The sequence below is a fragment of the Numida meleagris genome, unplaced genomic scaffold (genome assembly GCF_002078875.1).
Source record: "Numida meleagris isolate 19003 breed g44 Domestic line unplaced genomic scaffold, NumMel1.0 unplaced_Scaffold202, whole genome shotgun sequence".
Taxonomy (NCBI): Eukaryota; Metazoa; Chordata; class Aves; order Galliformes; family Numididae; genus Numida; species Numida meleagris.
This window is the reverse complement of record NW_018363819.1, coordinates 793,786-816,880: the sequence shown is the minus strand read 5'-3', so window position 1 is coordinate 816,880 and position 23,095 is coordinate 793,786. Positions and strand designations below refer to the sequence as shown.

The 23,095-nt window shown below is 40.6% G+C and overlaps 1 protein-coding gene across 3 annotated transcripts in view; it reads right to left on the bottom strand.

Moving 5' to 3' along the window:
* The window catches only part of RAMP3 (receptor activity modifying protein 3), a 70,812-nt gene that overhangs the window by 13,463 nt on the left and 34,254 nt on the right, over positions 1 to 23,095 (bottom strand). The window contains exon 4 of one of the 3 annotated variants that reach the window (XM_021382278.1): positions 22,100 to 22,185. The exons of the other annotated variants lie outside the window; for them this stretch is intronic. Within the exon in view, the coding sequence (XP_021237953.1) occupies positions 22,125 to 22,185 (61 nt within the window). The 3' untranslated portion in view covers positions 22,100 to 22,124. Of the gene's footprint in view, positions 1 to 22,099; positions 22,186 to 23,095 lie in introns of those variants that run through there. 3 annotated transcript variants of the gene reach the window in all.

Here is a 23,095-nt window from a genome sequence, read left to right as displayed (position 1 = left end):
CCCCAGCTCCAACAGATCTGGCCCCACATCCCCTGGAAAACAGTAAGGTATTCTTTTCTTTATTATTGCCTCTGGCACAACATGACAGAAGTCCGTATCGTGTACAGAGAGCAAGGGATCCTGAAGAGATCCTGAGACAGGTAGCACCAGCCACATGCTATTAAGGAGTTGCCCTGAGAGTAGCATGACCACTGGGATTCAAGGCTCTGGGTCAAGGTAGAGGTGGGATTCAGGGCCCCCAGGATTCTGTATCTCTGAACAAATAGCAGTGAAAGGGTGATCGAGTCCCCTGAGAGTAACTGCAGCGTTCACTGGTAGTTACCTGCAGTTGTGTTGTACTGTGAATTTATGTGAGTGCACATATGTGAGTATTACTGTAACAGTGCCAAGTCATCTGTTCTTTACTCTTGTAGCCGTGGTGTGTTTGTGATTTTGCTTTACAGTGTGTGAAGATAATTTGCACACTCCAGACATGGGCAGAGGGGCAGTCAGTTGTCAAAGTCCCTAATTGTTCACTATTGGAATGTATTTTAAAGCACTGGAGAAAGTTTGGAGGGGATCTGCTCATGAAGAAAAAGTTGATTGAATATTGTAATAGTTGGTGGCTGATATAGAAGGTGAGGAAAAATGGCCAAACAGATCACTTAATTATAATACCACGTTGCAGTTGATGTTGTTTTGCAGATGGGAAAGCAAAGGAGATGAAATGCCTTATGTGGAAATGTTTTTTGAGTTTAGAAATAATACTAACGCCTGTAAGGACTGCAGGCTCCTGTCTAATGACCCCTTGGTGTCAACGTTAGAGAAAGAACAGCCTAAGACTTATTAGAACACAAGATCCAGACTGGAGTGATATACAGGTAGTACTGAACAATGTATTAACTCAGAAAGAGACAAATGCAGTGCTGGCTAAGGCAAGAGAAGGGGAAGAGAGAGCGCATGTGCAAGGAGGTCAGCAGAGAACAGTAAACAACTATTTTCCATCTCAGGACCTGGGATGGGAGCCAGACCTCCCAAGACATAGAGAATTACTGATCAGTTATCAGAGACCAATATTGTTTGGAATGAAGTAAGCATTTCCAAAAGCAGAAAAATTATCAAAATTCTACCAAGTGATGTAGGGAAAAGATGAAAGCCTCACCACCTATTTTAATAGATTATTGTCAGTTGCAAGAAAATATACTGATCTGGAGCAGGAAGGGGAGCTATGCAATTGGCTTATATTTTCATTAGGCAGGCTAATCCAGATATTAAGTGCAAATTGCAAAAAATGGAAGAAGAGGACCCTCGATCCTTAAATACATTGGTAGAAGGCACCTGGAAAGTGTATAATAACAGGGAAGAGGTTGAGAAAGCAAAAGAAAGAAAGGAGAAGGACAGAAACAGGAAATTATTGGCATTGGCCGTAGCACCGGGTACCAAAAGAGCGATGATGAGGAGAGAACAAGGATATCGAGATGTAACAGGGATGTCAGTACTAAGAAGAGAAGGTGCGAGACCAGACATTTCTAAGCTAAGACATGATCAGTGCTGACAGTGCTCTGGTTTTGGGTACTGGGAGTGGAATTACCCACAAAGAAGACAGCAAAAGGGATCCAGGGAACCTGAACCAGACTTCACTCAGGCAATATAATGGAAATAAATACAGACTTGGGGAGATCAAGGGAAGGCATCCCAGCTAAGCCCCTGGTTACAATAAGGCTGGGGAATGAAGATGTAAAATTTCTCATAGGTACAGGTGTAACATATTTGGTTATAAATACACAAAGGGGACAGTTAAGCAATCAGACAACATCAATAATTGGAGCCACCAGTAAAGCTGAAGTATGGCCATTCTTCCAAATATTTAAAATTGGGAAATAATGTATACACATCAATTTCTATATATGCCTGATTTCCCGGTGCTGTTAATGGAGAGAGATACTTTAAACAAACTGCAGGCCCAAATTACATTTGGTAAAGGACAAATTCAAGTGCATATTCCAGAAAATAAAGCTGTGGAGGCTCAAATTTTCATGTTACACAAATCATCCTCTCCCGACCAGACAGTACCAGAAGAAGTGGAAAATGCAGTGATCCCATGGGTCTGGGCATCAGGGACACCTGGACAGTTGGAACAAGCTGAACCAGTAACTATCCAGCTGAAGCTGGGAGCAAAGCAGGCAAAATAAAAAAATATATCCTTTAAAACAAGAAGCTAGAGAAGGATTAGAGTCCCTGATAGAGAATTTCATGAAAAATGACTACTAACTCAGCATCAATCAGAATTGAACAATCCGATCCTTGCAGTGAATAAACTTCATTTGGAAGAATATTGATTGCTACCAGATTTGACAGAGATAAATTTAATCATACAGGATATTCACCTGGTGGTTGCTAACCCATATAACCTTCCCACAGCTATTAAGGGACCAGATGAGTGGTTCACTGTAGTGGACCTAAAAGATAAGTATCTTTTGCATCCCAGTGGAGGAGAGCAGCTAGAAGCTGTTTGCCTTCAAATGGGAAAATCCTAAAATGGGATGAAAGGCCCAGTTAATGTGGATATACTGCCTCAAGGGTTTGACAACCATTTTTGGGAATCAATTCATGAAAGAACTGGAAATCTGGCAAGGGGAACGTGAAGAAGTAACCCTCCTGCAGTATGTGGAGGGCATTCTGATAGCCTCATCCACAAAGCAAGAGCGTATAAAACTGACGATAAGTTTGTTGAATTCATTGGGAGGAGCTAGATATAAGGTTTCCAAAAATAAAGCCCAAATAGCATAAGTATTGTACCTCGGGTGTACTGTTACCCAGGGAGACAGAAGCTTGTGAATCAAAAAGAAAAGAAGCAATTTGGTGGATACCAAGGCCAAGAAAGGAACTGAGAGCCTTCTTGGGAATGACAGGGTGGTGCATTCTGTGGATTGATGACTATGGGCTGCTTGCCAAACCACTGTACAAGGCCTTAAAAGGAGAAATGGAAAAATCTGGTATGGACTCCAAAATGCAGAAAGTTCTTTACAGACCTCAAGCTGACATTAATGAAAGACCCTGCTCTGGGCTTACTGGACTTGGACAAACCTTTTGAACTATATGTGCACATGAAACTTAACTTAGGTTTGGGAGTCCTAACACGGCATTTAGGCCTGTGGAAGAGACCCACTGAGTATTTCTCAAAACAATTTGATAACACAAGCAAGGGGTGGTGTTTCAGGGCTGTAGCAGTCACAATCTTGCTTAAAGAGGAAGCCAGGAAATTGGCTTCAGGAAATAGAATAACTGTGTATGTACCCCATATGGTTGCTGCAGTACTGAATTAAAAGGACAGTTATTGGTTATCTCCAAGAAGGACCATAAAATACCAAGCAGTCCTGGTGGAGCAGAGCAGGAGGATGTAGAATTAAAAGTGACCAATATACTAAATCTAATCGTTTTCTTAAACACTACCACAGAAGAAGGGGAAATCAAGCAAGACTGCCTTCAAACCATTGAACATGTATACTCTAGCAGGGTGATTTGAAAGGCTCTCCCCTCAAAAGTCCAGATACGGAATTATTTATAAACAGTAGTAGTGTCATGCAAGACAGCATTAGGAAGGCCAAGTATGCTGTAACAACTAGAGACGAAGTAATAGAGGCTGGAACTCTAGCACCTACTACTTCAGCACAGAAGGCAGAACTCATAGGTTTGTTAAGGACATTGGGCTTGTCAAAAGGAAAAAGGGCCAATATTTGGACAGACTCAAAATTTGTTTGGGGTTGTGCACAAACATGGCACCATTTGGAAAGAACGCAGGCTACTAAGCTCCCAGCAAAAACCCTGAAAATATGGAGGAACAATAATGGAATTGTTAGAAAAGGAGCAATTACCAAAAGAAGTAGCTACAACACATAGTAAAGCCCATCAATCAAACAAGAATGCAATCAGTGTAGGTAACAACTGTGTGGACAAGGCAGCTAAGAATGCAGCAAAGGGGTTTTCCTCCAGTTGGTAACCCAGAAATACCAAGAATGGATTGATCAATGAAACTCCTAAGTACCAGACAGAAGATGCGAAATTAGCTTCCTTGCTAAAAGCTAAGAAAAATGAAGCAGGATGGTGGATAAATCCTAACAACCAGGTGATAGCTCCCTAACCAACGATAAGAAAAATAGCAGACCACACACTGGGGAATGGATGCCATCACAGATAAAGACTCAAATTATAAGCATTTGAATGGGAGGAATTGGGAAAAGTGCCACGAGCATAAATTATGCTTGAAAAATAATCCACAAAAGTCAGAGACCAATTCCTAGAGTTATGAGGAGACAGCCCAGGAGACTATTAGCAAGTGGACTATTGCAAACTTCCACAGCAAACCAGCTAGAGGTATTTACTGGTATTGGCTGACACATTTTCAGGATAGCCAGAGGCTTCTCCTTGTAACACCAAAAAAGCAAAAGGATGTTGTATAGCAAGAGAAGGCAATAACAGTGCCTTCTAGCAGGATATAAAAACTACAGAGCAAGAACAGATAAAAAAGAAGAAAAAATTGCTCACTCCATCCAATGACCAGAGACAGCTCAAGAAGAGTGCAGTCTCAATTCAGAGAACTACTGCACTCACAGCTGCTAACCCTTAAATGAGAGAGTGGAGGGGTGGATTCAGGCTCTACCCTTTCTAGTCACTCAGGTGCGTTGCTTGAACCTGAGCTCCCTGGGTTAGCCACATCTTCTCACCTGGTGCTCAACCATTGGTTCATGCTGTGATCTGGCAATTCCACTGCACTCCACCCCTTCACAGCATGAACTAATGATTCAGCAGGTTGAGGGTAAGCTCTTGCTGTTTTGGCAACCCAAGTACATCACGATGCACATACAATACCCATTGTGATGTTAAGGTACTGAAGGCAGTTGTTGACAGTCTTTTTGTGGTTCTGCTGGGTCAGTACTTGATGTTCCTTCTGGAGGTGTATCTTGTTCCAGGACCAGCAGCAGTTCAGGTTTGCGCTTGCCAGTTCCAGAAAGTTCAACAGTCCACCACCAAGTGTCACGATGTTTCCTCATGGACCCTGGAGCATGCTGGAGTGGTGTTGCTCCTACTGGTCATCTTGTGAAGTTAACAACCTCAAGGGGAGTAGTACAGATGTTTAATAGGTACGAGGGGGGGGTAGGTCTGCCCTCCATGGTAAGATACAGGCCGTGTTTCTGTCTTGAGTCAACAGCTCTGCTTGCACCAGGGCATGTCCTGGTCTTCAGTACCACACCTTTGGCTGGATCACTAGATCAGGTACCAAAGGGGGACATTAAATCATCAACGTAGTTGTACATTTTGATGGTAGATGGTTTGTTCCAATTTGCCAAGTCACACACCACCAGGTTATGGTGAAAGGTAGGCGAATGCACGTACCCCTGAGGCAGGACTTGAAAAGTCCACTGCCTGCCCTCCCACATGAATGCGAGCCAGTCTTGGGATTCCTTAGCAATTGGAAAGGTGAAAAATGCATTTGCTAGGTACATAACTCAGTGATATGTTTCTATTTCTCTACTTTATGTATCCATGAGAGAAGTGATATTGGGTACAGCTGCATGGATTTGTGGTGTGACTTTATGTAATTCTCTCTAGTCTACCATCATTCACCACATACCATCCAACTTCCTCACTGGCCATATGGGGGAGTTATATGGGCTGTGTGCAGGTCTTATAATCCCTACTCTCTCCAGCTTCTGCACAGTCTTGGTGATTTCTTCTTGCCCACTCAGGAGTCTATACTGTTTTGTATTTGGGATCTGGAGTGGTTGCGGCAAACAAATGGGATCAGTTTTTGCGTGGCCCCTTAAAATTGCCTGCACCGCCCAGAAGCTAATATATCTTTCTTTTAGTTTGAACTCTCCCACACTGGTCTGGAGAGTCAGACCCCACAGAATGTCTATTCCCAATATATACTCTGGAATTGGGATGATAGACACCCTGTACTCCCAGGGTGGGAGACACCCTACCCCCAGTTTCAACTATGTTTGGATTACACATCCCCCGAACCCACCTGTCACTTCCTTACTGCCTGAAAATTGATTTGGGTTGCCATATGTAATCGATGTTTCTGATCTGGTATCCACTAGTGCCATAACCTGATGAATATTCTTCTGGGACCAATGAATCATTAATTTAACATAGGGCCTCCGGTCCCCTCTACAGGCCCTAGTTCCAAAGGGTTTCTGTTCCCCTGTCATGACATTAGCTCTGCAATTCCCAAGTCTTTTTCCTCTGATGGCTCAGCCATGGCCGCCCAGGCTGCCTGAGGAGGTTTACGCTTTTTTGATGGGACTATGAAATCCTCTAGTTTCCACATTTCTCATGGAAACCATTCTATGATTCTAACTCCTTCCCCCTTTAGGGGAGGATTGAAATCTTTGTTTGTCAGGTAATAGCCTCCATAATTGTAATGGGCCTTGATTACGCTGTCTGTTGATTTTTTAAATTGAACTCCTGCTCTCATCAGGTCATTGACATTTGCTTTCTTGAGGCCCTAATGGGTCCAGATTGGAATCCTTTAGGGGCTGGTCCCTGAGGTCATGGTCCCACATGGACCTCCAACCTCTCCACCACAGTTTGGACATTATGCCTTGCCCATAGGTACTCTGTCTCCCACAGATCCCCAGTCAGTTGGGCAGCCTGTTGTATTATGGCTTCCAAGGCCATCAAGTGGTTTAGTATGGATACCAAAGTATCATACTGGTGTGGTGCGGCTTGTTGCAGGATGAGATCTCTCATTCCTGCTGAAAATTTAATCAGATCCAGACTTTCAAAGGCATCCTCATAGATTGCCTCTTTCATACCTAATTCTCTAACATAGCTTTGTAAGTCTTCCACAGATGACCATAAACCTATGTTTAAAGATATATCATTTTTATTTGACCCTGTTACTCAGCATACAGCCATCAGCCATTGAATTAACGAGTGATTTTCTTCATTATGTAGGACCGTTGTGTATAGACTTTGCCTGAGGGCAGGGTGAGTAGTAATGGATGCCAATTTTGAAATTTCTGGTCCATTTACTGCTATGCTTTCTGCCTCCATGTCCCATAACCAGAGCAGACACGCTGGTATACTTTCTATCATTTTTTGTCTAAACCACTGCATTAGATGCATGAGTTCGGCTGCTGTGTATGGACATACCACTGTATGCAATGTAGTCTGGATGGGGGGGGGGGGGGGCACTGGTCATGCATCTTTTTTGTTTTTTTGCATCATGTTAGGACAGATCTCGAAAGGATCTGGCTCACACAGCACCTCAAGATCCAACCTTTTAGTTCCTTCAATTATAGAGTCTATTTCATGCAGGTTCCCTTTTGCAGGGTCCCTGGAAATTTCTAAAGAGATGTTTCAGACCTTTTGTAAGGGAATGATCCAATTCATTTTTTTCACCATCAATACTGTGATCTATCTTTCAAGTTTTTCAGCTCAGTCATGTAGTAGTTGATTTTCATCAGCCAGAGCCTCTTCAGAAACGTTCAACTAATTTAAAGCCATTAACAGTGGCCATGCCATGGTGGATATGGCCAACTGTGGTTCTCTAGTAATCAGTATATCTTTGCTAAGGGCATGAAAATACTCATCCAAGAGTCTCTGGGCCCATGGCTATTTCCTCCATCCCACAAGGGGCCCTATTTTTCAATTATGGAAGCAATCCCATGATACGGAGATCATAAGAATCCCGGGATGTGCCCTGGCACAATCTCATTCAAAGGGGTGACCTTTCCCCATCCAAACCATCCAATTGTCTTCTTCAGGAATGCCATTTCTAGTATTCTTTTCAGGAGGATTAGGATGAAATACCTTCAGGAGGTTGATGCCTGCCTGTCTCACCAATAATGTATGGCAAAAGAAGGCAATCAGAGTGCCTTTGAATGAGCTACAAGCACTACAGAGCAATAGTAAGCAATAAAAAGGGAAAAGCAGCTCACACCTTCTGATGACTAGCAATGGCTCAGGAGGAATGCGACCTCTATCCAGAGATACTACTCCTTCAGCTGCTAACCCTCCAGGCTTCATCCCTTCCAGTCACTCAGGTGCATTGCTTGAACCTGAGCTACCTAGGTTAGCCATGCCTTCTCACCTGGTGCTCAACCATTGGTTCAGGCTGTGACCTGGCAATTACACTGTAGATGTAGTAAATGTCTTACACTTAGGTTTGGGGTACTAACAGGAATATTGTCTGATAGAGGTTCACATTTTGTGGCTGAGGTTGTTCAAAACCTAGCAAAGATCATCGAGACAGAGTGGGATTTACGTACTCCGTATAGGCCACAGTCTAGTAGAAACGTAGCAAAGATGAATCAAGCCTTAAAAATGAAAATTAGCAAAGTCTGTCAGGAAACGGACTTGAAATGGCCCCAGTAGTGATTTAAATCATTTGGGTGAACCAAAACTATGAGAATGTCCTATCTTTGGGGAAAGCCCTATCTTCTAACCACAGGTTCATGGCTCAGATGGCACCAACACCACTAGAAGATATGGTGCCTCCATTCCAACCTGGGGAGTAGTTGTATCCATGGATCTGGAGCTCCAAACTGCTGCAGGAGAAGTGGAAAGGACCATATCAAGTACTGCTGACAACGCATACTGCTATCAAGGTAGTGCGATTGGACTCTTGGATTCACTACACAAGACCAAAGAAGGCACCCAACCCACAGTGGCAAGTGGAACAGGCTGCATGAAAGAAACTGAAACTCTCATGTAAATGAATACAACTTGCACACTGGAAACAAGGGAATCATATTAGGAACTTGAATGTAGTCCAAGATTAGTTATCTTTAGCATTATAGTGATTGTTTGTCTTGTATTGATTATTTGAGAGAAACGAGGATATTTTATAAGAGGACCTAAGAAATATACTTATTGTTTAAAATGATAAAGGTGATCTTAGCAATGCTTATCTACACTTGTCAATCAGTTGTGTGGGATCAAAATAAGCACATGAAGTTGATGAAAAAGGCGGCTGTTGCTAGCAATTCCAGTTCTTTTTGGATATGCATGGAACTGCCAAAACATGAGGTGAGTCCGTACCCATTAAGGGTAACACTATATGTTACCAAATCTATAGAATACTATGTAGATAAGTATGTAGAATCACCAGCATGGATTGTAGAGATTCGCCCTATGAATGATACCATTTGTCTGATGGATGAAGAGACTAGCCACGTAGGGAGTGCTCCAGTGTGAAAATATCCACTGTAGGTGGATATTACAGATGACAGATGAGTATTTTGGAAGAAACAAAGATAAATATTGGGTATCAGCTAAAGGAAAGGGATAGAACTGGTTATGCGGAGATCAAGCTTGGAAGGCATTACCCCCAGAGTGGACCAGGACTTGTACCCTGGAGATAGTGATGACAAAAGTTGTAGTAACAAATCAATTAACAGGGATGGTATAAGCCTAGGTACCCTCAAAAGTCACAAAAGGAAATGCTCAATCCATTAGTGGGGAGGCCTAGTGGTTTTCAATCATTCTTCAGGTGGTTAATTCCCTCTCTAGCAGTTGTAGAATTGGAAAAAGCTATAATGAACATCTCAGCAGTTATGGAGCACCTAGAAGATGAAACATTGGATGGTATTATTGCTCTTAGGGAAGAAGTCCAAAGCTGAGCTGGGGTAGTATGCCAAAAAAGAATGGCTTTAGATACTTTGTAGGCTGCACAAGGAGGGATCTGCATGGTAGTGAACACTAGTTACTGTGTTTATGTAGACCAAAGTGGTAGAAAAGAAACAGACGTATATAAGATATGGCACTAAACCGAAGTACTGCATAAAGTAAGGCAGGACAATCTAAGTTAGAGCTTAACAAACCTTTTGACCAAACTGATTTCCTGGCTTCCTGGGTTGGATTGGTTAAAGAAGTTATTCATAAGGAATAGCATGTGTAGTAACTATATGCATTCTTGCTTGTTGTATGATTCAATGTTGGGGATGTATCCCTAAATGTGAAGGATCACAGGTGGTGAGGATTAAGATATAAACATCATAATCCTCAAAAGAAAAGGAGGGATTGCTATAGGCTAGTTTAGCAATAGGGTTCAATACACATTAGTTTAAGGACCAATATATTAGTTTAGCAAAAGGAATTGTATCCACCAAACCAAGGACTGTTCTTGGTTTTCATATAAATTGTTTTGAGTTAAAGTGTACCAAGATAAAAAGTTGCTCATTATGGCATAACAATCAATGGAAATTTGCCAAATTAGGGAAAAACAGCTGAAAGTCAGCCAAAGGTCATAGTGCAGAAACTAAAGATGGAATAAAGAGGATGAAGTACAGGCTCTTAAGACCACCAAAGAGCCGCACTGTGCATGCTCAAAGGACATTAACATATATTACTGAATCCTTGGAAAAAGAATGAATATGTATGCCATTTCCAGGAAATATATTGCATATGTATGTTTTAATTGTATAAATGTAGCATCTGACCTCCAAGAAAGTGCACTTGATTTGCCAAGTCTCTCAGTACATATCGTGAATTAAAAAGAATGACTGCTTTCTAAAACAGTATTGGAGTTAGAGAGTTTTCTTCCTGGATTTTTCAGTGACAGTGTGATGCAGTGACATTTCATCTAATATGAGTTGCTGGTGGCAATTGCATTATCTTCTGTTAATTTTGCAAGTCGTATTTTGTTTGGTTTTTTTACCAGCCATTGCTAGGGCGCCACAGGCATGCACACATGTAGGTAGGTTGAAATATTACTATCATTAATCACTGTGTTTTACTTGTCAAGTGGTGTAAGCACATGTGAAATGTAATACACACAGGTGCTATTTGACTGTATGTGGTGGGTGCAGGAGATGGAGTTAGCACTGCACTATGCCCTTCCCTCCACAGTGTTCTATTGCCACCTACACAGTCTGTGCTTGAGCTATGCACAATCAACTAATGAAAGATATCACTGAAAAATCACATCATAATGTTAAAAATTTTAAGATCTTTTGGGGCCACATTACTAGCTGTTTAGGGCTGTGTGCAGCCTGCAGGCCACAGGTTGGTCGTGCCTTGTCTAGATACAACCCATGATGTTTACTAGGACTATAAAAATCTGAAGAGCCTTAACTGTACAAACACAACTCAGGAATTGTGTAATTAACAGAGGCTATATGTACCTAAACTAGTGAGGCTGCTTCTGCAACTGGTTAACTCTTCACAGGGAATCACACTCTGAAATAGACAATGGTGAAGCAAGGACTTCCCACATGGTATGTGGGGGAAGAAATGTTATTTTTGCATAGCAATAGAATGTTGTGAAACCAAAGGGATATGCCTCAGGGCTTATGTTACAAGATAAGTTTCTGCTTGCGGTAAGGCCCAAAGATTACGTGTCAATTAGATGGCAAAAAGGAAAATGGGAAATTGAGATGAAAGAAGGAAGGATAAGATGTCCTTGCAAAATAAAACTTGAGAAGAATTGGTTAAACAAACTTCTATATATCTTGTAGATACATGGCAGGAGATGCTAGTTTGGCAACTGCTTGTAAATTTTGCTTGCTTGGCAAGACAGACATAGGCAAGCTTTATCAACTACTTGTAAATCTTGCTTCCTTGACAGGATAGAGAGGTATGGACTTCGTCAAACAAGACACAAAGATAACTCTAGTTGGTGAAAGCAACAAACTCTGAATCCAGATTACAAAGTATGTATGAACAAAGGAAACAAAGGCGGGTAGATACTGGGGGGATGAGCGCATGATAGGCAGACCATGAAGAATGCAAACCCCAAATACCTTAAACAATGGGGAAAGGGCTCACTTGTGGTCAGGCCATAGGGAATATAAACTGCTGTATCTTTCCAGCATGCTGGTATCTACATCCAGTAGAACACCCACTTTTGCATAAGTGTAAAATAAATTGTGATTCATCACTAATTCTGGCTGAGCCTGGATTATTGGGCACAAGTGTTTGTCACAGGTGCAAGGACACAAACCATGCAGAATGCATGTTTGAGGGGCTTAAGATTCTATTCTCCCAGACAAATCCATTTCTACTTCCACAAATGGGGGAGGGAAGAGGAATATGGAATCTTCATCTTCCACTCAGTTTTCAAGCTCATTCTAAGATTTCAATATGTCAGGATAGGTTTTCTACATACACGAAATGTATGGAAGTAGTTAAGACTGCAGAAGAGCAAGCATTAAAGACTTCAGAGCTACAGTGAAGCACAGATACCATTGCAGAGCACTCTCAGAAGTAACCCCAGATACCATGACATTCAGCCTACCTCAAGCTCTTTGATGATACTAATAGGAGAGACAACAGGCAGGAAGACAGTTACTTACTATCACTTATTTACTACCACTTTTAAAAGGTAAGCAAGGAAACTGTGAAGCCCCAGTGGGTCAGGATTTCCGGTGTCTAATGAAAACTGAACTTGGATTCTCCTCTGGTAACAGTATCTGGAGTGCTGAAAACAACCCTTTCTTTGTGAAATCCCCTCTAATTAAGCTTCTCTTACAACCCTTCCCTCAGTAAAAAGAGTCTCTTTTATGTGGCTTTTGTAAAAATTGTATGAACTTCATGTCTTAAACTTATCACTTTTCCAAATGCTGTTAAAGTCAGCAAAGGAGCTCAACAGCTACTAAGAGGGACTGGCACACTGACACGCACAGACTGAGTATGACTATGTATGACTTATTTAGTTAGGAAACTAGGCAGCTGCCTGAATGCGGCATGTTTTTCAGAGAAAGTGGAGCTCTAGATAAGCTCAGCCTTCAGGGATTACTCAGACAGAGCACCAGGTCCACTAGGATCTTGCAGAGAGGAAAATAAGGATGCCCTTAACTTCTTTCTACTTCTTCCTCTGTGCCTGACTGACATACATATGAAGGGAAAATGTTGTCCATGGCAAACTCATGGACAGAATGCAAAGTACGAAGTTACACCTGATCAATTATCTCAAGATATACACAAAAGTGTAGCAGCCTGAAGGAGATTCATCAGTTACTGAGACCTGAAGCTGCTCATTTGCTAATAAGGAATGTATTAACTACCATCATTAATTTAAAATACTTACCCAGTATACAAGATAACCTGTACCCCAATCATGAGCATATGCAAGAGGCTCTGTTCCCAGAGAGCTCATGGATGTAAATTCCAGTTATATTTATTTTGTTGAAGACTGAACAAAAGTTCCCAGGTTAAAGGGAACTTAATTACAAGCTAATTCTGCTTAGATGTACACCTCTCACTTTGTTTCCACAAATGCATATCATGGCACACAGGCCTTATGAGCCCTCCCTGAAAAGCTTCGGCAGTGCCCTCATCATGGGCTATCAACAAAGGAAGCTTCTGGAACACTTCAGGGCAAGTGAACCACACCACAGTACCAGAAATCAGACAAAAGATGGATGTGAGACTCGTTATATCTTGCTTTGATCTTACTTCATTTCCCTGCAAATATAGCAAGCTTGTAGTTTTTATCCAGAGATCAAAACCCTGCTTAGATTCTACAAATGATTCTGCCAGTTTTTAAGTTTTACACCGTTCCAGCAAAGCTCACTATAGGAAATTTATGTCACATAAACTTGCTTATCCTGTCAACTTGAAATCACACTTTTAGAGACATGCTTAAATAAGTCATGAAGGTGAGGAGGTAAGACAGATTTAAGGATCCATCATGCTTTTGCAAATACTTTAAACTTGATTTTCACGCTTACTGTTTATTCCTTCTGTGATTTCTCATTAAAATGATGATCACATAAAAGATCTTTGATAGTAGATGAGAATGAGTCAGGAAATAAATAATTCCGTTTATCTATAGACCAGGTATTTAAGTTCGTCTCAGCCACACAAAAAAAAAAAAAAAAAAAAAAAAAAAAATCTCCAGTGTTTGTTAAACACATGGAATTGGGAATATTCATAAGAGACCAATAGTATTTATGTGTCCTAAAGAAACTCATCTCAGAGTAAACTCAGGACACTGATTTCAGATTTAAATACTTTTTTTTTTGCAATACTTCTGCACCAGGCTTGCAGTCACCTATAGAGTCTTTTCACCACCAATCCATCTGATTGTGACCATTGGCCACCTCTCCATGTGCTGCAAAAACCAAACATAGTTCTTGACTGACAAAAAGCAGGTTTTGTACATTAAAACACATCTTGCTCATGGGTAGAAGTGTTTTTCTGTATTTTCAAAACATGTCAGACTTCTTACAAGGTCTGCTTTGCAAGCCCATTTGTCCTAAGATTATACAAAGTACTGCTGAGTTGGGTGTTACTAATTGGTACTGTTTTCTACTTTCAGGTGCTGATGGGTTTTGTTTTTCTTTTTCTGTTTGTTTTTGCTTTTATTTTTATCCCCACAATGCAGAAGGAAGTTTTGCTTTTGGAAGAACATATTGTGCTGCTAGTTTTAAGATAGCAGAATGATGCATGGTTGCAGCTTAAAAGACAGAAACCTGCATAAGCAGCAACATTTTATAGTTTGCCAGGGGCCCCAACTAGAGTCAGCTTCTTCACATCTAGATGAGAATGGCCATTAACTGTTTTACTGGTAAAGTAATGTGGGATTGGTCACTGTTAAGCCATAGCAATGTTCTGCTAAACTTTGGTCTAATTAAATGGTGTGTTCCCTAGGAACGGGGTTCCTCCTCCAGCCAAAACACTAAACACACGGAAAAATCCTAACCCTCCAATTCAAAAGCAGGAAAAACAAAATAACACCTAAGCCACAGACCTAGAATATAATTCCTCATTGTTAATTAAATAATCTATTCCAGAAACAGATAAAGGAGATGGTATTCTAGTGGGAATGCAAATAAAAGTCACCTCTTCCAACTCCTCTGCAATGAACAGGAACATCCACTGCTCAAGCAGGTTGCTCAGAGCCTGATCTAGCCTCATCTTGAATGTCTCCAGGGACAGGGTTTCCTCCACCTCTTTGGGCAACCTCTTCCTGTACCTCACCACTCTCACTGTAAAAGACTTCTTCCTTATACCAAAGCAAAATCTCCACTCTAGGTTTGAAACTATTCCCCCTTGTCCTGTCATCACAGACCCTGATAAAGAGTTTGTCCTCTTCTTCCTTACAGCTCCCCTTTAGATTCTGAAAGGCTGCTATCAGGTCTCCCCAGAGCCTTCTCTTCTCCAGGCTGTACAGCCCCAGTTCTCTCAGCCTGATCTCAAAGGGGAGGTGTTCCATCCCTGGTAACCATCAATTTTGCGGACTCTTTTGGATGTGCTCCAGCAGATCCACGTCTCTCCTATACTGAGGGCTCCACATCTGTATGCAGAACTTCAGGTGAGGACTCACCAATGCAGAACAGAGGGGCAGGATCAAGTCCCTCAATCTGCTAGCCTCGTTTCTTTTGATGCAGTCTAGGATACAGTTGGCTTTCTGGGCTGCAGGGGCACATTGCTGGCTCATGTCCAGCTTGCCATCCACCAGTACTCCCAAATCTTTTTTGGCAGAGCTGTTCTCAATCCTTTCATCCCCCAGCTTGTATTGGTAGTGGGGTTGCCTCAACCCAGGTGCAAGATTTTGCACTTAGCTTTGTTGAACCCCACAAGGTTCTCCTGTGCTCACTGCTCAAGCCTGTCTAGGTCTCTCTGGATGGCATCCCATCCACTGAGCGTGTCGACCACACTCCACAGCTTAGGGTTTCAAGACTGCCAAAAAAAACCATCAATTCACGTTTTGCAAGGTCATTTTCAGTTGATATAAATGCATGACTTGCAAATTTTCAAATTGAATGTATAGAGTTGCAATCAGATATTCAACTCTAAAATCCGGACTTCCATAATCCCCGTGTTAACAGGGGATTCAAAATCACACCTTATTCATGTCATCACTTTTTGCAGTACACATATTTTGCACCATTATTGTCAAGGATAAAGTACGGGAAGAGTAAAATTTCATCAAAATTCTCTAATTTTAGCACCTTGAGACCTCACTAAGAATTGCAGCTACTGCTATCAAAGCAGACTGGTATGTTAGTTTCACAAAAACAAGGTCAAATATCCCATTGGTTTTATGCTTTTTTTTTCCTCTCTCTCTCCTTTTTTTTTTTTTTTTTTTTTTTTTAGTATTTTAAGAAAAATATTTAAAATTGTTTTGTTACTTATGTATTAGTGATACTGTATATTTTAGGAGGGCTTCTCCAAAAGTAATGCCTCCTGCTTTATTTTGTTGACCCGTAATCTGACATCACAGGCGGATATTGGTGGTATGGCAGTGAAGGCTGAACCTTCCCACTAATATTCCATTACATTTTGTTGCCATGGAACAGACAGAAACAGAGGAGTAGTCTGACAAAATGGCATCTGACACAAAAGTGCATATGAAGCAAAGGTGTCATTGAATACCTCCATGCAGAAAAAATTGAACCCAGTGACATTCTCTGACACTTGCTGAATGCTTATGTAGACCAAACAGTGGATGTTAGCATGGTGAGGCAGTGGGTGGTATGTTTCAATGGTTGTTATAGTGAAGTGAAAGATAAGCTACTTTCTGGATGGCCATGCACAGCTGTCACAACACAAAATGAAGTGTCTCTATCAGTTTGTCCACACGAATTGGCAGATTACAACCAGGGAACTGCATACAGAGCTCAATATTGGCTTCAATGAGTTATAAACAATGGTGGCAGTGTTGGAATATCACAAAGTTTGTGCCTGGTGTTTCCACAAATGATCACACGAGAACAGAAATAATACCAAATGCAGAATTTTTCATCACAACTTCTATACATTTTATTTGTGAGGAGAGTTGCAGTTGTTTTCAGCTCCAGTCAGAACATAATTCACAGGAGTCAAATGTCAAGCAACTATTTAGAGATCAATCACTTCAAATCATATATCTACTGTTACTAGTAGATTACTATTATCTATTACTATTTAATTTGATTAGGAAAAAGTGTTTTTTGCAGTCTTCAATAGCAAACATATTTTTTAAAATTCCAATCGGTGCATGGACAGTTCAGAAACAAGACTAAAACTGATGTAAAATTAACCACAGAGTCAGATTAACAGTAACAGCATCAGAAAAGAATGCAAAGTACAGCATAAATATTAAGGAAGAACTGTGAATAGAAAAGTCATTCTTTAAAACTATTCAAGTACATGATTATATTTTAACATAATATTTGAAACAACAGTCTGTACACCAGTGAAAGTAGATTTTTCTTCCTGTTGCTCCATATACAAGCAGTCTAGTAAATACTACATAAAACTCTAACATCCTTTTTACATATATCCATATTTCTGTTTATCTTCACCTCTCCTCACTCCAAATTATTCCAAACTCAAGAAAAAAAATTCTTATACCTTCATCTCTTACCAATATTAAGAAAACACTTGTTTTAATATTCTCCTTCCCAAAACCTATCTCTGTTATGAACCAATAATTACCTTAGTGAGAAATAGAAAATGTTAGCGTCAGTGAAATGTGTGAAGGAAATTTGTAGACCCAAGAGAAATGTAAAACATCAATTTCTTGAAAGTTGTAGAAGAATGGTGCTCCAACTGTTCACCTATGCACTATGCTTTGGGAATTTTTTGTTCTTACTACCCCTTATAGATTCAGCTATCATCATAGGAAAAAAATCCTAAATTTTACAAAGCTGCTGTATCGCAGCTATCAAGTATATAGTAATTTTATACATTACCATCAATTTTATCAATGCAGCTAGCAACAGGTCTGGTTCCACTTCGAAAATTATGGAATAGGCTGAAAAAAAGTGTCCAACCTCTTTAAAAGTGCAGAACCCAAAGGTGCACAAGTCCATGGGACCCAACAAGATCCATCCACAGGTTCTGAGGGAACTGGCAGATAAAGTTGTCAAACCACTATCCATCATATTTGAAAGGTCATGGCAGTCTGGTGAAGTTCCCACTGACTGGAAAAGAAGAAACGTAACCCCCATTTTCAAGAAGGGAAAAAAAGATCCAGGGAACTACAGGCCAGTCAGTTTCACTTCTGCTCCTGGCAAGATCATGGAGCAGATCCTCTTGAAGGCCCTACTAAGGAACATGGAAAATAAAGATGAGGTGATTGGTGGTAATCAACATGGTTTCACCAATGGCAAGTCATGCCTGACAAACTTGGTAACCTTTTATGAGGGAGTTACAGCATCTGTGGATAAATGAAGAGAAACTGCCATCATCTACCTGGACTTTTGCAAAACATTGACACTGTCCTGCGTGACATCCTGGTCGCCAAATTGGAGAAAAATGCATTTGATGGACGGACCACTCACTGGATAAGGAATTGGCTGGATATTCGCAGTCAGAGAGTTGCAGTCAATAGCTCAATGTCCAAGTGGAGACTGGTGATGAGTGGTGTTCCTCAGGGATCAGTGCTGGAACTGGTACTATTTTGTATTTTTATAGGCAACACGAACAGTGGGATCAATTGCATCCTCAGCAAGTTTCCAGACGACACCAAGCTGAGAGATGCAGTTGACATGCTAGAGGGAAGAGATTCCATTCAGAAGGACCTGCACAGGTTTCTAAGATGGGCCCATGCCAACCTCTTGAAGTTCCACAAGGCCAAGTGTAAGGTCTTGCACCTGGGTTGTGGTAAACCCAAGCACAGATACAGGGTGGGCAGAGAATAGCTTCAGAGCAGCCCTGAGGAGAATGATTTGAAGATGTCTGTGGATGAAAGACTCCACATAAGCTGGCAATGTGCAATTGCAGCCCAGAAGGCTGACCGTATCCTGGACTACATCAAGAGAAACATGACCACCAGGTTGAGGGAGATGATTCTGCCCTCTACTCTGTTCTCATGAGACCCCACCTGGAGTATTGCATCCAGTTCTGGGTCCCCAACTCAAGAAGGACTTCGAGCTGTTGGAGAAGGCTCAGAGGAGGGTCAGAAAGATTACCAGAGGGCTTGAGCACCTCATCTACAGGGACAGGATGAGAGATCTGGGGCTCTTCAGCCTGGAGAAGGATAGGCTCTGGGGGAACATCATAGCAGCTTTCCAGTACCCGAAAGGGGCCCACAGAAAAGCTGGGGACAGAATTTTTATAAAGACATGTAGCAACAGGACAAGGGGAAATGGCTATAAACAGGAAGAGAGTAGATTTAGACTAGATATCAGGAAGAAATTATTTATTGTGAGGATGGTGAGACACAGGTTGCCCAGAGAAGCTGTGGATGCTCCCTCTCTGGAAGCATTCAAGGTCAGGCTTGATGGGGCTTTGAGCAACCTGGTCTAGTGAGAGGTATCCCTGCCTATAGCAGGGGAGTTGGAACTAGATGATAAAAACCCTTCCAACCCAAGCCATTCTATGATTCTATGAACACCACATTTCTTGTCTTAGAACACTTTCCAACAAGGGTAAACAGAAATGCCAGAGTCTCATCAATTAATCATATATAGTACTTTTTTTTTTTTTGTAAGTATCATTACATAGTAAAGTTCTGTCATTGAACGAAGATCCTGAATACAGAACAAGCAGGTACTAATAATTCATATTCTCTTGTGCCATCAGCAGATTAACACATAGCTAATACTACATGTAGCTCAAAGCAAGAAAATCCATTTTTCCCTCCTGCTGAATTAATCTTATTATTACTATTTATAGTTGATTCATTTAAAAGAAAACAATATAGAAACAGTCTTGCAAAACAAAAAGAACCATAAAAGTTCATATCAAACATTCATTTTTATAACATATTTAACTTCTTTTGCATTTTCATTGCCTCTAAAAACCTGCTGCAAATTGTATTCGCAGTGCACAGTTGATACCAGTCTATCAGTTACGCCACATTATTTTACCACCAAAAAACCTTAGACAAAAATCTTACATGTTGCTTATATTGAAATTTGATATGTAATAAGGTCCATGAAGGCTGTTTTCTATTACCATCCACAACTGACATAGAGAAGGCTGAGGTACTGAGCAGGTTTTTTTTTGCCTCACCAGCAATTGCTGTAGCTGCACCACCCAGTTAATGGCATTCAGAACTGGGAAAATGAAGTACTATCCACTGTAGGAGAAAATCAAGTTTGGGACCATCTAAGGAACCTGAATGTGCAGAACTTCATGAGATCTGATGAGATACATATGAAGTCTCAAAGGAACTGGCAGATGAAGTTGCTGATCCACTCTCCACTTTCTTCCCTTTCTGCTCGTCTCGGCAGCATCTTGCCTTCAGCACTAGAGTAAGGCCTTTCAGTTTTTCAGACACTCACTCTCATTTTATTTCATTTATTATCTTCAATTTTAATTATATTGTATTATATTGTGTTATCTTTCATTCCAATATCTTATTTAGTAAATTATTTTGTTTCTCCTCAGATCATTGCCACTCTTTTGTTTTAGGCCCATCTCCCTTACCCCTTTCCCTTTTTTCCTGTTTCCCTTTCCCGGGGCATGGGTCCCCCTGCCTCATTAGTCATGGAACCGGGCCGAACCAGCCTGTAAAACATAGACAGATACTTATCTCTAAAATGGAGATACATGGATTTGACTATGGCCCGGTCAGTGGATAAGGAGTGGGCTAGAAAGCTGCACTCGAAGAGTTGCATTCAACATCTTAACATCCAGGTGGAGACCAGTGTCCTTCAAGGGTCTGCACTGGGACTAGTATAATTTAAGATCTTTGTCAGCATCATCAACAATGGAATTGAGTGCAAACTCAGCATGGCTGTGGATGATACCAAGCTGAGTGGTGTGGTTGACATGTTGGGAGGGAACGGTTGCCATCCAGAGGGATCCTGACAGGCTTAAGAGGTAACTATTGATAACAAAAATGGTTGATTTTATTTTCTTCTTCTTTTCTTTCCTGTGTGTGATAGTAGAATTAGAAGATCTCTTTTCTGAATTGGTTAGTTCTCACAAAGATTTGCAAGTCTCTGTAAGCTGAAGAACAAGAAGATTTCAGCTCTTAACAGCCTTGAAGAGATGGAGAATGGGCAGCAAAAACACACTATTCTAGCATGTAACAGTTGTCATCATTATCTCAATTTCAGACACAGAGTCTCCAGTGGTTTAACAAGAAAGAAACAGTTATCCTTGATGAAAAATGAATTCCAATCATTTTCTCTTCTCATTTCTCAGCAGAGGTATCCCTGACATGAGGCTTTTGTAGACAGTAATTACCTGTTGCGGTATATACAAACAATACAATTGTTTTGGATCACCAAATCCAAACTCTTGGAAATTTGTGCCGTCTTCCAAAAACCAGGCCAATTTTTCCTTATCCTGTTTCATTCAACCTATTTTCAGGTTTTAAAGCAGCTCTTCAGAGACAGATTTTCTTTGCAAAATGCAAGATTTTTCAGTGTCCAGAACTGGAAAGCCCAAGAAATTACATCAGATTAAAAAACTGACTTTCCTAGTTTGTAGCATAGTAACAAGTAGCACCTAGAGTAGATTTAGATTACGAAGAATTCCTTTAGAGAGGGTGTTTACAAATGGTCTACCCAGGGAATTGGTGAGGTCCCTATCCCTGGAAATACATAGGAGACTTACGGACGTGGCACTAAAGGACATAGTTTAGTGATGGGACTCAATAGATCAGGTTGCAGGTTGTAAATTATAATCTTGGAGGTCTTTACAAACCTAGCTGAGTCTATGATTCTATAGCTATTTCTAAAATATCGTTTCACATTTATAAAGAAAATAATCTGAAGGTTTTCACAACATTCATAAACATCAGTGCCCTTAATAAATCATTAAAATTCAGAAGTCATACTTAGAACAGTTCATTAAAAATTTGATGTTAACTAATTTACATCACCTTTCTGCACCTTGTAAGCTGGCCGAAGCAGACGGACATTGGCAATGATATATTTACAGCATTGCCATAACTTTGCACTAAAGAGAGAATAAATATTAAAAATGAGTGTCCAAATTCATAAACATACATAGTATCTCATCTGGAATTATCAAACATAGATTTCATTTTCACAGCCATTACATCCTTCCCTTTCCTATGTAGCCATGTTAAGAAATCACATTTCAACCACTGCATCAATCAGGAGGAGGGCAATTGTGCCATAATAAAAAGAGTGCTCTTACCTGATATGAAATCCTGGTCTGTGAGTTCAAACTAAACACTTTATTAAAATTTATCAGGATGTACTCTTATCTACACAATATGAAACAAAACAAATATATTTCATTTGGAAGTAACGGAGATTCACCTGAAATGCAGTTCCTCTTCAAGATATTCTTATATAGAATAATTCAAGGAAAATCTTCTCCTTCACATTTACTCTGCAGCTAGAACAGATCAGAAACAAAATAGCCCTGCATCTGACAGTCTAGTGAGACTGTAAAGAATTCTTTCATTTACAGATTTTAAAAAAATAGATTACTATTTTTTGCAATGAAAAATTGCTATTGCCAACTAGCAGCATGATGGCAACACAATTTCTCAAACATGACATTCCTTTCCATTGTTTTACTTGCTCACTGATTTATAAGTCGATTTCTTTGTTTTTGAAAATAAAAGCTTGAGTAACAGAAGAAACATAATAAGTTCATTGGGGTAATTAGCACTAGCCTGGTTTTGCCACTGCTGTCATGACCTGCATTAGTTTTTAGAAGGTGGTTTTTTCATACAAAAAAACCCGAGTTCTGTTATCTGAAGAGGTGAAACAGAAATACAGATAGAGAAAGGATGAAAAAAATCAGCACTACCTGCATTTCACTGAGAAATTCAAAAGAAGCTTTAAAGAAGACCACTATTAAAGGAGGGAACACTAAAATTCTACCAAAGCAGTCTCTGCTTTTCTATACCTGAACACCAAACACCTTATATAGGAAATAAATCATATATAATATCTGACAACAAATTGCAAGTTTCTTCAGCCATCCTTGTCACGGTATTGTCTAAGGGTCTGCGTCCGTGACAAGGGGGACAGGCCCAAAAGAAAAAAAAAACGAGAGAAGAGGAAGGAAAGAAAAAAAAATTGCCGGCGATAAGAGCCAGCCCCCGGGCGGTCCAGCAGCTAAAGCGGCAGAGAAGCCGTGGAGCCGCAACCTGGGAAGAGGGGGACCCGTAGACGGATTTAACACAAAAACAGCGGCACCGATCTGAGGAGGAACAACTAATTTTACTAAATATATCAAAATGAGGCTAGTAGAATTATGATAGAGGGTTTACAGGCTGAAAATCTTACACAGTAAA